At 47.4% G+C, this 16529-nt stretch overlaps 1 protein-coding gene across 5 annotated transcripts in view; it reads left to right on the top strand.

The window, feature by feature from the left end:
• kcnh6a (potassium voltage-gated channel, subfamily H (eag-related), member 6a) overlaps nt 1–16529 on the top strand; it is a 170547-nt gene that overhangs the window by 124208 nt on the left and 29810 nt on the right. For all 5 annotated transcript variants that reach the window (XM_072249669.1, XM_072249667.1, XM_072249666.1 and 2 more), the window contains one exon: nt 7011–7436. In XM_072249669.1, coding sequence (XP_072105770.1) covers nt 7011–7436 — 426 coding nt within the window. The remainder of the gene's footprint in view (nt 1–7010; nt 7437–16529) is intronic.

The raw sequence follows: 16529 nt of genomic DNA, 5'->3' as shown, positions 1-16529 counted from the left end.
GGTTCCATGCGCCCTCTTCCATTATTCCAAGCTCTAGTTATTTACCTTGTTAAGCTGATCTCTCCTCGTATGTCTGTGCAGCTGCCCCAGAGACCAGCCTGAAGAACCTTCACTGAACTCCTTCCAGACAAAAAACATCCTTCCTTAAATGATAAGGCCAAATCTACACACATTACTCAAGGTACGACCACCGTACTGTCTGCCTCCTCAAGCACCTGCTGACCCCATGCAGACTATCAGTGACCAAGGAACAAGGACACCCAGGTCTCCCACCTTCCCCTTCTCCAATCTATTGGCGTTCTGATGATAATCTAGCTTCCTGCCACTACCACCAAAGCTCTTGCTTTACACACATTACCCTTCAGCTGCCACATATCTACCCACTTCCTCAGCCTGGGCATCTCTGCACCCTCCTCAGGGTTCATCCTCCCACCCAGCTTAGGGTTGGCCATAGACCTGAAGATTTCACATTGAATTCCCTCATCAAGTCCTCATAAGTTAATTATAGTTGGGATAGCTTGGGATATCAAATCCTGACCTACAGAGAAATTTGGGGTGAGAAGGGAATTGTCATGGTCCATGTGGGCACCAATGATGTAGGAAGAACAAGGAAAGGGGTTCCGCAGAGGGAATGTGAGCAGCTAGAAGCTAAATTAAAATGCAGAACTAAAAAGATGATTATCTCTGGATTTTTACCTGAGCCAAATGCAAATTAGCACAGGGTTAATAAGATTAGAGAATTAAATCCATGACTCAGAGATTTGTGTGGGAGATGTGGAATTGGATTTGTGGGTATTGGGGAAGGAGGGAGATGCTCCAGTGGGATGAGCTTGGGACCAGGGGCTTGGCAGATCTCATAATGAGGGTTATGGATAGGGCTTGATCTAAATAGTAGGAGGGGATGGGTTCAACAGCTTGGAAAGGTAAGGATAGAGTAAAATGAAAGGAGCGTGCAGAAGAGTTTTCTGAAGTCTCCAGAATAAAGAATAGGACAAAATATTTAGAACAGGATAAAACATTAACTTCAGGAAACATGGAGACAAAATTGAAAAGAAGTGTGGTGAATAAAGGACGGAAGGTGTTATATTTCAATGCACGCAGTAAACTGAATAAAGTAGATTATCTTGTAGTGCAGTTAGACATTGACAAGTATGATGCTGTGAGCATCACAGTCATGTTTGAAAGAAAATTGCAGCTGAGGCTTAACATCCAAGGTCGCACGTTGTATCAAAAGGACAGGCAAATGGGTTCAAGTGGTTCTGTTGGTAAAAAATGAAATCAGATCATTAGAAAGAAGTAACATTGGGTCAGAAGTGTAGAATCCTTGTGAGTAGAATTAAGAAACTGCAAGGGTAAAAAGACACTGATGAGAGTTATATACAGGGCTCCAAATTGTAGCCAGGATGTGGCGTACAAATTAAAATAGGAGATAGAAAAGGCATGCAAAAAGAACAATGTTACAATGGTCATGTGCAATTTCAATATACAGGAAGGTTGGGAAAATAAGATTGGTGTTAGATCTGAGAAAAATCACTTGTACGGCAGCTTATAGTCGAGCCCATTAGGGAAAAAGCAATTCTGGGTTGAATGTTGTGTAATCAACAAGATTTGATTAGGGAACTTAAGGTAAAAGAATCCTTGGGAGGCAGTGATCATAATATTATAGAATTAATCCTGCAGTTTGAGAGGGAGAAGCTAAAATTGGATGTATCGGTATTACATTTGAGTAAAGGTAACTGCAGAAGCACGAGAGAAAAGCTGGCCAAAGTTGATTGGAAGGGGACATTAGCAGGGGTGATGGTAGGGCAGCAATGGCTGGAAATTCTGGGAGGAATTTGGAAGACGCAGGATCAGTTCATCGCAAAGAAGTATTCTAAAGGGAGGATGAGGCAACCATGGCTGACAAGTAAAGTCAAAGACAGCAGAAAAGCAAAAGAGCAGGCATATAATAGAGCAAAAGTAGTGGGAAGCTTGATTGTGAACCTCAACAGAAGGCAATTGAAAAAGCAATAACAAGAGAAAAGATGAAAGATGAAATATGAAGACGCACAAGCCGATAATATAAAAGCGGACACCAAATTTTTTTCAGATACATGAAGAGTAAAAGAGCAGTGAGTGGATATTGAACCACTGGAAAATGACACTGGCGAAGTAGTATTGGGATGTAAACAAATAGTGAATGAACTGAATAATTATTTTGAATCAGTCTTCACTCAAGGAAGACACCAACAGTATGTCAGAAATTCGGAGTGTCAGGGGTCAGAAGTGAGTGTAGTTGCTATTACGAAGGAGAAGGTGCTTGGGAAGCTGAAAGGTCTAAGTCACCTAGACTAGTTTGACAAGTTGCCACACATGAGGCTGCTAAACAAGGTAAGAGTTTATGGTATTACAAGAAAGATACTAGCAAGGACAGAAGATTGGCTGACTGGCAGAAAGCAACAAGTGGGAATAAAGGGGACCTTTTCTTGTTTACTGCCAGTGACTAGTGGTGTTCTGCAGGGGTCAGTGTTGGGTTTGAAAAATATTGTTTCTTTCAATACAGAAGGAAGTTGTTTATCCTGCTAAATCAATGCAAGCTCTAGGAATACACCTATCAGTCCCATTCACCAACCTTTTCCACTGTAATCTTACCGCTCTCACAAGCCATTTAATACACTGGCTCCTCGTAGCATCTAAAACTCTTTCCTCATTTTTCCCAGGGTCCTCGATTACTAAATTTTGTCAGCTTTTAGAAACAAGCCCCTCATCATCACAACACTGCCACCAGTGGAAGGTTTTTAATTCTCCCAGCACTGACAGCTCACCCAGCGAGAGAAAGAATAGAGTGGTTAATTGGCTCACAAAGAACAAAAGAGTTACTAGAGGTGTAATAAAAAGACAGCAATATGATCTGTGGCAGACATGAGGACTCTCTCTGATATTTCGACAGCAAAATGTCGAGGCACTGCACATTGGCATCAATGTCTTTTTCTGCCTTCAACCAGCCATTGCCAGCACAGAGGATCCATCTTGAGGAGCTCTCTGACAGCTACACAAGAGATTCTGCAGATGCTGGAAATCCAGAGCAACATACACAAAATGTTGGAGGAACTCAGCAGGTCAGGCAGCATCTGATGATGATGGTGACATCCGTCTGTCTTGAAGGACAAAGAATCTTGGCTGCAAACAGAATCATGGAAGTGACCTCTCTGGGGCACAAGCCTGGGTGGAAGGCATGGAGATCTAGGGATGCCCAGCTGTCAAGATCCCCCTCTCAGCCTCACCAGTGTAGCCCAAAGGAGAGCTTATGAAGCAATACGTTTGGCACCAGCTTGGCTGCAGGAGCTGCCAGAAGGATGTTAAGTGATATCCAGCCGCCTTAGGGCCCCACTCCGGATTTTCTGTCTGGGTTTACTCCTGTAGCCTTATTCTCTCCCGAGGCTGCCCACAAGGCAGTGGGGCTATTTACCCATCACTGGGGATCTCATTCATGAGCACCAGGGGTGTGTCCACACGCCAGTGGGCCTGTGTGCTACATGTGCAAGGGTCAGACCTCCTTCCTGTCCTCTGTAGTTCATCCTGAGTCCAAAGGGAGTTCAATTTCCAAGTGTCACCAGCGAGGAGGCACTACATGAGGCTTGCTGTTGGAGAGGCTATGTACTGGCAGGGAGAGAATTACACACTCAGCTCTCCTTTTGGCAAGGCTGCTAGCCAGCAGTGGAAGCTGAAAGTGAGAGTGACAGGCACTACCCACTACACTACCACACTAGACACGTCACAGCAACCATTTTGACACACAGCTTCTACGGAGAGGAATAAACGGTCAACATTTCAGGCCAAGATCCTTCACCAGTACTGGAAAGGAAGGGGGAAAATTCCAGAATAAGAAGTTGGGGGGAGGGGAAGGAAGACGATCTAGAAGGTGATAGGTGAGACCAGGTCAGTGGTGGAGGGGGTATGAAGTAAGAAGCTGGGAGGTGATAGGTGGAAAAGGCAACGGGCTGGACATGAAGCAATCTGATAGGAGAGGAGAGTGGATCATGAGAGAAAGGGAAAGACGAGGGGTGCCGGGGGAGCTGATAGGTAGGTGAGAAGAAGAGGTAAGAGTCCAGAGTGGGGAGTAGAAGGGGGAAGGGTGAAGGGAAAAATTACTGGAAGCTGGCGAAATTGATTTTCCTGCCATCAGGTTGGAGGCTACCTAAGATGGAATATGAGGTGTTGTTCCTTCACCCTGAGAGAGTGCCCTCATTGTGGCAGAAGAGGTGGCCATGGACTGATGTGAGAATGGGAGTGGGGAGTGGGGATTGGAATTAAAATGGTTGGCCATCGGGAAATTCTGCTTTTTGTTAATGGAATAGAGGTGCTCGACAAAGCAGTTCCCGAATTTATGTTGGGCTACACCTCACCAATGTAGAGGAGGCCACATCGGGAGCACTGGATACAATAGACGACCCTAACAGATTCACAGGTGAAGTATTGCCTCACCTGGAAGGACTCTTTGGGGCCCTGAATGGAGACGACGGAGGTATAGGGTCAGGTGTAGCATTTCAGTCACTTGCAGGGATACATGCCAGGAGGAAGAATAGTGGGGAAGGGCGAATGGACAAGGAAATCATGGAGGGAGATCTCCGCAGTAAGTGGAGAGTGGGGGGGGGTGGGGGAGTGGAAATGTGTTTGGTGGTAGGATCCCATTGAAGATGGTGGAAGTTGCAGAGAATGATGTGTTAGGTGCAGAGGCTCATAGGGTGGTAGGTGAGGACAAGAGGAACTCTATCCCTGGTAAGGCCGTGGGAAAGCGGGATGAGTGGGGATGTCTGGGAAATGGAGGAGATGCAAGTGAGGGCAGCATCAATGGTGAAGGAAAAGAAATCCCATTCTTTGAAGAAGGAGGACATCTCTGATGTTCTGGAAAGGAAAGCCAAATCCTGAGAACAGATGTGGCAGAGACAAAGGAACTGAGAAAAGGGAATAGCATTTTTACAGGGAGACAGGATATGAAGAAGTATAGTTCAGATAACCATGGGAATCAGTAGGTTTATAAAAGATATCTGTAGAGAGTTTATCTCCAAAGATGGAGACAGAGAAAGGGGAGAGAGGTGTCAGAAATGGACCAAGTGAATTTGAGGGCAGGGTGGAATTTGAAGGCAAAGTTGATGATGAGCTCAGCATGGCTGCATGAAGCAGCACCAATGCAGTTGTCATTGTAGTGGAGGACAAGTTGAGCATTACCAGGGAAAGCTTGGAACATGGACTGTTCTACATAGCTAACGAAAAGGCAGGCATAGCTGGGGCCCATGTGAGTGCCCATGGCTACCCCTCGAGTTTGGAGAAAGAGGAAGGAGCCAAAGGGAGAAGTTATTGAGGGTGAGGACAAGTTCCTCCAATCCAAGGAGGGGTCTGTCAAGTACAGATCTAAATATCCTGTTTCAAGGGGTTGCCAAATGCTTCCTGTCCATTGCCATCTCAATCACCTCAATCCATTAATGAGCCAGTCAGAATGAACAAATACCCCAGCCACCTCCTTGATTTGGTGATATAGTTGTGACCCTCATCTCTGGCCTTACTTATGTAGTCTTGGTTTGTCCTGTTTGGACAGCTACTGGCAAGCCATGCTGATAACACTAGATGAATTGTCTTCTGTGCATCAGGATCTCTCTTCCCATTCTCTGCACTCTTCCCACTCCTGTTCCGACATGTCAGTCCATGGCCTCCTCTTGTGCTATGATGACACCACCCTCAGGGTGGAGAAGCAACACCTTATATTCTGTCTGGGTTGCCTCCAACCTGAGGACACGAACATTGTTTTCTCTTTACGGTTCAAAAAAATCTCCTCCCCTCTCCTTCTATTCACTCACTAGCCTCTTGCCCCTTCTCACCTGCCTATCACCTCCTCCCCTCCTCCCCCCCCCTTTCTCTGATGGTTCACTCTCCAATCAGATTCCTTCCTCTCCAGCCCTCTACCTTTCCTGCACACCTGGCTTCACCTATCATTTTTGAACTGTCCTCCTTCCCCTTCCCCCACCATTTTATTCTGGCGTTTTCCCCCTTCCCTTCCAATCCTGAAGAAGGGTCTCGGCTATTTACTTATTTCCATAGGTGCTGCCTGACCTGCTGAATTCCTCCAGCATCTGCAGAAGTTTTTGTTTTTGTAGTTTACACGGTGCCTCTTGGTTAAAGAATATAGTCTCAACATCCTTTCCATCTTTAAGTTCAAAGTACATTTATTATAAGAGTACATAGAGTATAGGTTACCATATACAACTTTGAGATTCATTTTCTTGCAGGCGTTTACAGGATAAAAGAAATACAATAGAAATTTTCCGAAATTCTAAGCTTCTCCCTGGCTATTGCCATAGCGTTATGCAGTTCCCACCACAATCTCATAACCCAACCTTTAACTCCACATCGATGTAGCCTGTCCACATCTCCCAGTGATTCAGGCAGTTAGTCATTTCACTGTGACTGATCCAGATGATCTGGTCAGCCGCTAACCCCAGCCACAGATCCAGTTTGTCCTTGGCCCCTAATTCTCCCCGTCCCAGGGATCCAGGTCCCCTTAATCATTCCACCCCCTCCCTTGTTCCCAGAGGGTAGTGTTCCAGTTATGTCTTCCACTGCCCCTGTCACAACACAAGATCCTTTGGGAATGTGACCACCTTCAGTAGGGAAGCCTGGTCAGCATGGCTTTGGTGCAGAAGCTGTGCCCAGCTCAGTGAGGGAGGGTGATATAAAGCAGGAGTTAACAGGGTTCACTTCCATGCCCATCCTTAACATCCATCACATATCTCTGGACCTCCTTCCCAAAGACACTGTTGTGGGGGGTGGGGGGAAATGGTACCCTTGGCCATCAGGAAGATTCTGCTTATCCTAAAGTAGGCCATTGAATTTTTCCCATGTACCTTGGGCAATGCAGCCCTCCCTCAGGTAGGTTGCCCTACCCTGGCCTACCAGCTGGCTGAGGGCACAGCATGGAGACTGCAGCTGTCTGACCTGAGCTGCTGAGTGATTTGTCCTCGTTGTGTGTTTTGTAGGTCCTGTCACTGGGTGCGGACGTGCTGCCAGAGTACAAGCTGCAAGCTCCTCGCATTCACAAGTGGACCATCCTTCACTACAGCCCCTTCAAGGCAGTTTGGGACTGGCTGATCCTGCTGCTGGTCATATACACCGCCATCTTCACCCCTTACTCTGCTGCCTTCCTCCTCAATGACCAGGAGGAGGAGAAGCGGTGGGAGTGTGGCTACTCCTGCAACCCCCTGGCCATCGTGGACCTCATCGTTGACATCATGTTCATCATCGACATCATCATCAACTTCCGCACCACCTACGTCAACGAGAACGACGAGGTGGTGAGCCACCCGGCCAAGATCGCCATCCATTACTTCAAAGGCTGGTTCCTCATCGATATTGTGGCCGCCATCCCCTTTGACCTGCTCATCTTCAGGTCTGGATCTGATGAGGTAAAGGGAAAAGATTGGTTTGGCAGCAGCTGTGTGAATCCAAACAGCACACTACAAGCACTCATACACCTGCTTGTCATTTGCATGCTTACAGATAATATTCATGTGCATGTAAGACAATTAGTCACCACGTATAGGCACACATGAGGAAACACAGATGCAACCAGCCACATAAAACAGAGACACACATTCTCTTCCTGTCAGTCTCGTCCTCTGTCTCTGCAGCTTTTCCCAATTATTTGCTCACACATCGCCCAGCTTCGTTACACCCCAACCCACTGTCTCTTGCTAATTCTCTGACTTCCCCTCCCTTCTTCCCCCTCCATCTGCCCCCTTCCCCATCTCCCCACCCCATCTCCCCACTCTCAATCCTCTCTCCCCCCCTCTCTCCCCCCCTCTCTCCCCCCCTCTCTCCCCCCTCTCTCCCCCCTCTCTCCCCCCCTCTCCCCCCCTCTCCCCCCCTCTCCCCCCCTCTCCCCCCCTCTCCCCCCCCCCTCTCCCCCCCTCTCCCCCCCTCTCCCCCCCCTCTCTCCCCCCCCCTCTCTCCCCCCCCTCTCTCCCCCCCCCCTCTCTCCCCCCCCCCTCTCTCCCCCCCCCCTCTCTCCCCCCCCCCTCTCTCCCCCCCCTCTCTCTCCCCCCCCTCTCTCTCCCCCCCTCTCTCTCTCCCCCCTCTCTCTCTCCCCCCTCTCTCTCTCCCCCCTCTCTCTCTCTCCCCCCTCTCTCTCTCCCCCCTCTCTCTCTCCCCCCTCTCTCTCTCTCCCCCTCTCTCTCTCCCCCTCTCTCTCTCTCCCCCTCTCTCTCTCCCCCCCCTCTCTCTCCCCCCCCTCTCTCTCCCCCCCCCTCTCTCTCCCCCCCCTCTCTCTCCCCCCCCTCTCTCTCCCCCCCCCTCTCTCTCCCCCCCCCTCTCTCTCCCCCCCCCCTCTCTCTCCCCCCCCCTCTCTCTCCCCCCCCTCTCTCTCCCCCCCCTCTCTCTCCCCCCCCCTCTCTCCCCCCCCTCTCTCCCCCCCCCTCTCTCCCCCCCCCCTCTCTCCCCCCCTCTCTCTCCCCCCCTCCCCCCCCTCTCTCTCCCCCCCCTCTCTCCCCCCCCCTCTCTCCCCCCCCCCTCTCTCCCCCCCCCCCTCTCTCCCCCCCTCTCTCTCCCCCCTCCCTCCATCTCTCTTCCCCCCCCTCTCTCTTTCTCCTGTCTCCACTATTTTACCCAAGTCATTTAGATGAGATTATAGTGAACCTGTTAATTTACGATGAGTCACATTACACATATTGGGGCTGGATACTGTGCAAAGTGAGGTGTGATATGATGGAGAGTGAGAGGTTGCACTGTGTGGCAGGTGAGAGGTCAGACTGGGTAGAGTGTGAGAGCTTTCACCCCTCTGCATTAGATTCTTGACATAATTTTCAGTACAAAGTCCATTTTGAGATGCAGGACTGGACTGTTTTCCTCAGGACACAGTGCCCAGACTTGTTTCCTGAGTCAGGGAGGTTTTCCATCCGTACCTGGAACATACCCTGCCCACTTTTTGCTGCTCTGTTAACAGCAGGAGCAATTCATGGATACCTGATGCTGTTACTTTGCATAAAACTCTCACAGAAGCGTGAAGTGAACTGTGGTTCAATGTTTACCCAAGTCTGCCTGTCTATGTTTGGTAAAGGTTCACCTGAAGTCTCCAGTAGTGTGTTCTGCTGTTATACAAATACCCATTTTCAAGATTTCAATCCCAATTTGAGTTCTCATCAGGAAATGACTTTCCCTGCTGTCAAATGTTGATGTGGACGCAGTGGAATGGTTGAATCATCATCTCCACTGATGATGACTGACACAGCTTCCTCCAGCCTTTTATCAGTGTTCAGCCAATGCAGGAATCACTCAAAGGATGTTCATGGACCAATGAGATAGCCCCAGTGACCATCCTGCTGGTGATCTGGCCAGCACGTGAGCTGGAGTAGTGAACTCTTGTGACTAATCAGTTTCAGTTTCTGATCTTGTTAACCAATCTCAGCCCACGATTACTGGTCTCCCAGTATGGTACACTGTATCTGTGGGTAACTGTGACCACTATAGCAGACCATCATTGCATCTGCCCCAAGACTTTCAAAATTTGTTCCGAATAAGTCTTGAGACTGACCATGTTCCTTACTAAGTGAGGGTGATCCAACTGCTCTCCATCAGTCAGAGTAGTAACTTGTAATATTGTGCAGATGACCTGTCTGTAACTTCCCATGAGGAGCTGCCTCTTGTCAGGGTGATGTTGCATTGGAGACAACACAGTTGGAAGGGGAATGATTGCTGGAACACCAATAAGACCATAAGATATAGGAGCAGAAGTAAGCCATTCGGCCCATCGAGTCTGCTCCGCCATTCAGTCATGGGCTGATCCAATTCTTCCAGTCATCCCCACTCCCCTGCCTTCTCCCCATACACTTTGATGCCCTGGCTAATCAAGAACCTATCTATCTCTGCCTTAAATGCACCCAATGACTTGGCCTCCACAGCCGCTCGTGGCAACAAATTCCACAGATTTACCACCCTCTGACTAAAGTGATTTCTCCACATCTCTGTTCTAAATGGACGCCCTTCAATCCTGAAGTCGTGCCCTCGTGTCCTGGACTCCCCAACCATGGGAAATAACTTTGCCATATCAAAGTTAACGATAGTGTCCATGTCTCTGGACCAAAGGAGTGAGAGTAGGCTGCTATTACGTCTGAGACAGGCACAAGACACAATGCCCGATGTTTTTAGCTGTCATCACCATGGAAGCCACAATCCCACCCATTAAATCAAATGAAAAAAATTTTTTCTGTATCCTTGAACTTCCTAGACCACAAGTGAATTTTGTCTCTGACCGAACATTCTAGAGGCCCTCCTTGGTAGTTACCTTGTTACCTTGACTGCAACAGCATGGCAGCTTGTCCCACCTTCTAATTGCAGCTGCTGAGTTTATAGTTCTCCACTCTCTCATGGGATGGGAGACAAAAAGTTTTGCCGGCCTCTGAGCTACCAATGCTATTGAGCACCTGCATCTTACTCTGGAGCCACTGCCAGTGAGTGTACGCCGCACTGGAGCTGATCTCCATCAGTTATGTTCCTCCCTTTGTCCCAACCACTGTACGTGGTCAACAATGATTTCCAGATCAGAAATATGGCTGGCCATCAAATGGATCTCCATGCTCTCCCTTCAGAATGTCTGGCCTTGACATCCCCAGCCTGCTGGTGAAGGCTCGGGGTGTTTGATGCACCTCCTGTCTGGTTGCACCTTTAAAGCTGATTTGTACTTTTGCGTCAACTCGACGCCGTAAGCACGGCGTCACCGCAGAGCCTACGCGGATCCCTATGCCGTAGCCAGACGTGCACCTCTCCCAAAATGTAACTATGCGTCATGGCAATGCAGACCGAACAACTGTGATTGGTCCGCTTGGTAGCATCGCATTTCCTCCTACGCTGCAATAGCTTCCCATTCGGCGACTGAAGGGCAGGGAAAGAACTCTGGCTGCAATGCTTTTACAGACCTCCAAAATTATGGAGGACACATTTCGCTTTTACGAAAAAAGACGCTCACTTTAAACTTGTTTACCCTGAGAAAGACCACCATGACCATGAAGCCTTGCGTGGGCAGGTGTGTGCGCATGCGCGACGTGCCCGAATTGCAGAGCGACGCAGACACACCAATGCACAAGTATAAATGCTCACAATGCATGTAGGCCACTTGCGTAGGTTACAGCGTCGGGTTGACGCACAAGTATAAATCAGCCTTTACTCTCAGTGTATTCACCACTGGCTGATTCACACAGTCTTGGCTGCTTTAATCTCCTTGGTTGATGCTCCCCCTGTGCTCTGATACACAGGACATTGCTCAGCCTGCAATCAGAAGATTGAACCTTCATCCTTTTGTTACAGTCTACAGGGACTTCTGTAGCCTCACACAGTCCACAGGGTGAGAATGCCTCTCTTAGAGGCACAGCACCCACCTCCTTTCTAATGGACAGTGCTGTAGTTCTGCTAAGTTTGCACAGTAGAGGTGCTGGTCCAACCAAGGCTCTGTCTGTTCCCCACAGGGGAATGTAACATTGCAACAAGTCTCTTTTCTAAGGATGGTCCCAAAGGGCCTGGAAGGTAGCAAATGGAAGACAGATATCCAGGGGAGGAGGGAATGAGGACCTGGGAGCCACAGAGCGGCGGTACATATGTCAGCCACAAAAATTGTGCTAGAATCCAGTCATGAGTAGGTGGTGAGGGGCAACTCAGCCTCAAGTTGTGTGATCTGGCAGAGGCATAGTGGTTTTATCAAAGGGAATTGAAATTACATTATTATTATCACATACAGTGAAAAGTTTGTCTTACATACTGTTCATACAGATCGGATCATTGCACAGTGCATTAAGGTAGAACAAAGTCAAACAATAACAATGCAGAATAAAGTATAACAGCAACAGAGAAAGAGCAGTGTGAGTAAACAAAGGAAAAGATTATAACAAGGTAGATTGTGAGATCAAGAGTCCATCTTATTGGACTCGGGAACAATTTAATATTCTTATGACAGCAGGGTAGAAGCTGTCCTTGAGCCTGGAGATTTGTGCTTTCAGGCTTTTGCCCAGTAGAAGAGGGAATGTCTGAGTTGAATGTGGCTGCTTCACTGAGGCAGTGAGAAGTATAGACAGTGTTCCTAAGGAGGAGGCTGGTTCCTGTGATGTGCTGCACTGTCTCCACAGCTCTCTGGAGTTTCTTGCAGTCAGGTGTAGAGCAGTTACCATACCAAATCATTCTGCATGCAGATAGGATGCTTTCTAAAAAAGGTTCAAAGGTTCATTTTATTATTAAAGTATGTATGCAGAGTACAGCTCTGAGGTTTGTCTTCTCCAGATAGCCATAAAATACAGAAAACTGGAGAAGTAGTTGAAAGAAAGACGTCAATCCCCTCCCCTCACCCTCTAGTTGTAATCCCACCCCAGCATGAAATGAAAAGGAAACAAAAACTCACAAACCGCAAAACACCCCTTTCCCTCCCTCGCACAAAATCTAACAGACTACCCCCATGGGGAAACAACAACAAGGACATCAAACCCCAAACCCCCCAGCCCACCAATCGGCAAGAAAAAAGAATGGGGGAAGAACAGAAAAAAAAGTAGAACTGAAAGCGACCAATATGAACTACAGTCCAATGCACAAATCTCAGAATTTTGATAACATCTCCGAAAGCATCGGGACCCAGCAGCCCCTCCAAAAATTAAAAAAAATTGATGAAGACCCACAAGGAAATGCCAAATATTTTAGCCTCCTGAGGAAGTAGAGGCATTGATAAGTTTCTTGGCTGAGGCATTAATGTGCCACCAGGCTCTTGGTGTCATTCATACCTAGGATCTTGAAGCGCTCATCCCTCAATCTCAACAGAAGCGTGTGCACTGTCCCTCTTCCTGAAGTCAATGACCAGCTGGCAAATCAGAGAGTTTTTTGAGATATATCTATCAGGTTGGGTGGCACGGTAGCATAGTGGTTAGCACAATGCTGTACAGTACCAATGACCCGGGTTCAATTCCCGCCCTCTGCCTGTAAAGAGTTTGTACATTCTCCCTATGACCGAGTAGTTTTCCTCCCACAGTCCATAGACGTACCAGTTGGTAGGTTAATTGGTCATTGTAAATTGTCCCGTGATTAGAATAGGGTTAAATTGTGGGTTGCTGGGTGGTGAGGCTCAAAGGGCAGGAAGGGCCCTATTCCACACTGTATCTCAATAAATAAGTAATAGATTTGTCTGGGTTTGTGATAGTATTTGATTAGATGCATAAGGAAGTTTTCTAACGCAGTGTTAAGTATTATATCACCTAGATTGATGCTTGGTCAAAGAGCAGGAATGAACATTTTCAGGTTAGCTAGCTGTTGTTGGTGATGGTCCACAAGCTCAGATCTCAGCTATATGGAACACTGATAATGAGACGGGGACATGGATTGTCAGTGTAAAACCTGGTGTGAAGGCAAGCAGTGGGAAGGTCATATAGACCAGTGGGTAAGTCGGGCACTGCCCAGCATTTGGCACAACTGCCAGCCTCCTCCTCACTGACGCCTGCTGTGCTATGTCAGAGGATTGTTCCCAACCAGCCCAGAACCCAGCCAGCCAAGTAAGGCCAGCAGAATTTTCCTCTCACTGACAGCACTAACCTGCTGTTTAGTCCATTGTAAAAGTCTGCCCTGTTAGAAAAGTCATGAGGAGAAATTTCTTCAATATTATGGCTGTGAATCTTTGAAATTTGTCTCCCCAGAGACGGATGATTGTGTTGAGATTAATACATGCTTGGATTAATCAATCAAGACAGTCGAGCAAGTGGGGGTTAGGGAGAAAGGTGGATAGTGTGGAAAGCTGTGATCTTACTGAATGCCAAAAGCAGGTTCTAGGGCACATCAGCCCACTGTGCTGGGTGATTCATCGGAAACAGATTGTTTGGGATTCACTGCTGAGTTTGAGTAAAATGTGAAATCTGTCTGAGGTCCCCATCTCCGTTGCATGCCAAGCCATGGGGAGTCTGGACAGATGAGTCAGGGAATCATAGGGAGCAACAGTATGGCAAGAGACCCTTTGGCCCATTCAGTCCATACCAACCGTCAAACACGTGTAGCAGTGTCAAATGGTGTGTAACTCGTGCTTTGACCTCACTATGTTGCTCTGAAATCACCATTATCCAGTGTGTTGCCAATGAAGGACGTGCAAAGTTAAATAAAAGTAGTAAATTCATAAGAGCTGGAGATCTGTATAAACCAATACCAACTGAAATTTGATTTTTTTTTTGGCTGAGGGTGTCAAGAAACCGCAGAGAGTTGTGGACACAGCTCAGTACATCTTGGAAAACAGCCTCCCCTCTATGAACTCTTGCCTCTTCCTGCTGGCTCAGTAAAACAGACATCACAAGGAACCAACCCACCTCGAACATTTTCTCTTCTCCCCTTTCCCATCGGATAGAAGATACAAAAACTTGAAAGCACATGCCACCAGGCTCAATGACACTGTAATAGGAGTGTTAAATAGTTCCCTAGTATGATAAGATGGACTCTTAATCTCAGCATCTACCTCTTATTATTTTGCACCTTATTGTTTACCTGTTCTGCACTTTCTCTGTCACTGTTACACTTAGTTCTGCATTCTGTTACTGTTTTACCTTTACAGATAAGTCAAGATCAATGTCATTTAACTACATACATATACGTATATAATGTATATAATCATGTAATGTATATAGAAACGAGACAATATTTCATCGAACCAGGGTGTAAAGCACATAACACACAAGAACTTATGAAGGTAAGGATAAAACTTGCAGCTGAATCACACATAAATAACAAACTAAAGTGCATTAATATTAAATATTGTAAGGTATGGAACAGATTAACCAGTGACACTTCGAATACGATGCGACAGGGAGTTCAGAGGCCAAATGACCTGGGGGAAGAAACTGTTTCTCATCCTGACCATTCTTGTTTTCATGCATTGTAGTCTCCTACCAGATGGTAGAAAGTTAGAGAAGATACTGGATGGATGGGTGGGAGTCTTGATAATACCAAGGGCCCTGTGTATGCAGCACTCCTGATAACTGTCCCCGATGGACGGTAGGGAGACCTCTATGATCCTCTCAGCTGTTCTCACAGTCCTTTGTAGGACTTCTGGTCTGATGCTCGGCTGCTCCCATACCAGACGGAGATGCAGTTTGTCTGGACGCTCTCAATGGTGCTCCTGTAAAACACATTTAAGATGGGGGGGAGGGTGGGGGAAGCCTTGCTTGCCTCAATCTTTTTAGGAAGTGGAGGCACTACTGTGCCTTCTTGTGCAGGGAGGTGATATTCAGGGACCAGGTGAGGTCATCCGTGATGTGAACTCCCAGGAACTTGGCGCACTTAACCCTCGCTATGAAGGAGACGTTCTTCTCACAGCAACCCAACAGTCGCTCCACTTCCTCTCTATACTCCTGATAGAACAGGCCTAAGGGCTGAATGGCCTCAATTTGTTAGTTCAGAGCTGTTCATCATAACCGTGTCCCTTATGCTGGAGCCTTGCACCATCTTTGCATGTACAAAGGAGGCATGAGGGATGTGTCTCGTCACTGAGACAGGCCTGAGTGAGGGCAAACTGTCCCAGAGCCGAGACCCAGTGCCGGTCCTGCTCTCTCCAGGAACCCAGAGCAACAATAACACAACAGTACAACAGACTTCACTTTGCAATCGATCACAGCAGGAGCCACAGTCCTACCCTGTAAGTCCAGTTCCCTGGTAAGACATGTTTTAGACTTAATTCAAGAATCAGAATTTTATTTTATTTTATTGAAATACAGTGCTTTCCGGCCTTCGAGCCGCACCGCCCAACAATTCCCCGACTTAATCCTAGCTTAATCACAGGACAATTTACAATACCCAATTAACCTACTAACCGGTATATCTTTGGGCTATGGGAGGAAACCAGAGCACCCGGCGGGAACCCACGTGGTCACGGGGAGAACATACAATCTCCTTACAGGCAGCGGCGGGAATTGAACCCGGGTTGCCGGCACTGTAAAGCATTGTGCTAAATAAGTTGTTCATTGTCAGATCTTTCAACATAAGAAATATCTTTTCTCTTCATGATCTTTCTTTTGTCTCTCATTCTCTCTGTCACCTTGTTTATCTTTTTTATCTCCCTGCTTCATTTGTTCCTCTCCGTATCAGATACATCATTACTGCATTCACATTTTCAAGGCAGCTGGTGTGACTATTGATGATTCTCACTTGTCCCACTGCTCTCTGGATAATTCAGTCCTGGCCTGTGGTGACCTTGACCTGATCGTTCTCATGCAGTAAAAAACAGAAAATGCAGGAAACATCCAACAAGTGAGGCAGCATTTTTGGAAAGAGAGGTTTGAGTTAACCATTCAGGGTTATGGTGAGAAGTTGTCTAGTCATACCACACAGAAAAAGACTTTGGCCCACCCACTATGATCATGCTGGCCATTGAGTACCAAAGTGATCTAGCAAAAGGAGATCAACCTGAAGTATTAACTGTTTCTCGGCAGATGCTGACTGACCTGCCCTGCATTTCCAGTTTTCTTATCTATATTTCAGATTCCCAGCATCTTGCAGCATTT

This window comes from Mobula birostris, chromosome X, assembly GCF_030028105.1.
Source record: "Mobula birostris isolate sMobBir1 chromosome X, sMobBir1.hap1, whole genome shotgun sequence".
Classification (NCBI taxonomy): Eukaryota; Metazoa; Chordata; class Chondrichthyes; order Myliobatiformes; family Myliobatidae; genus Mobula; species Mobula birostris.
This window is presented reverse-complemented; position numbering and strand designations above follow the sequence as displayed.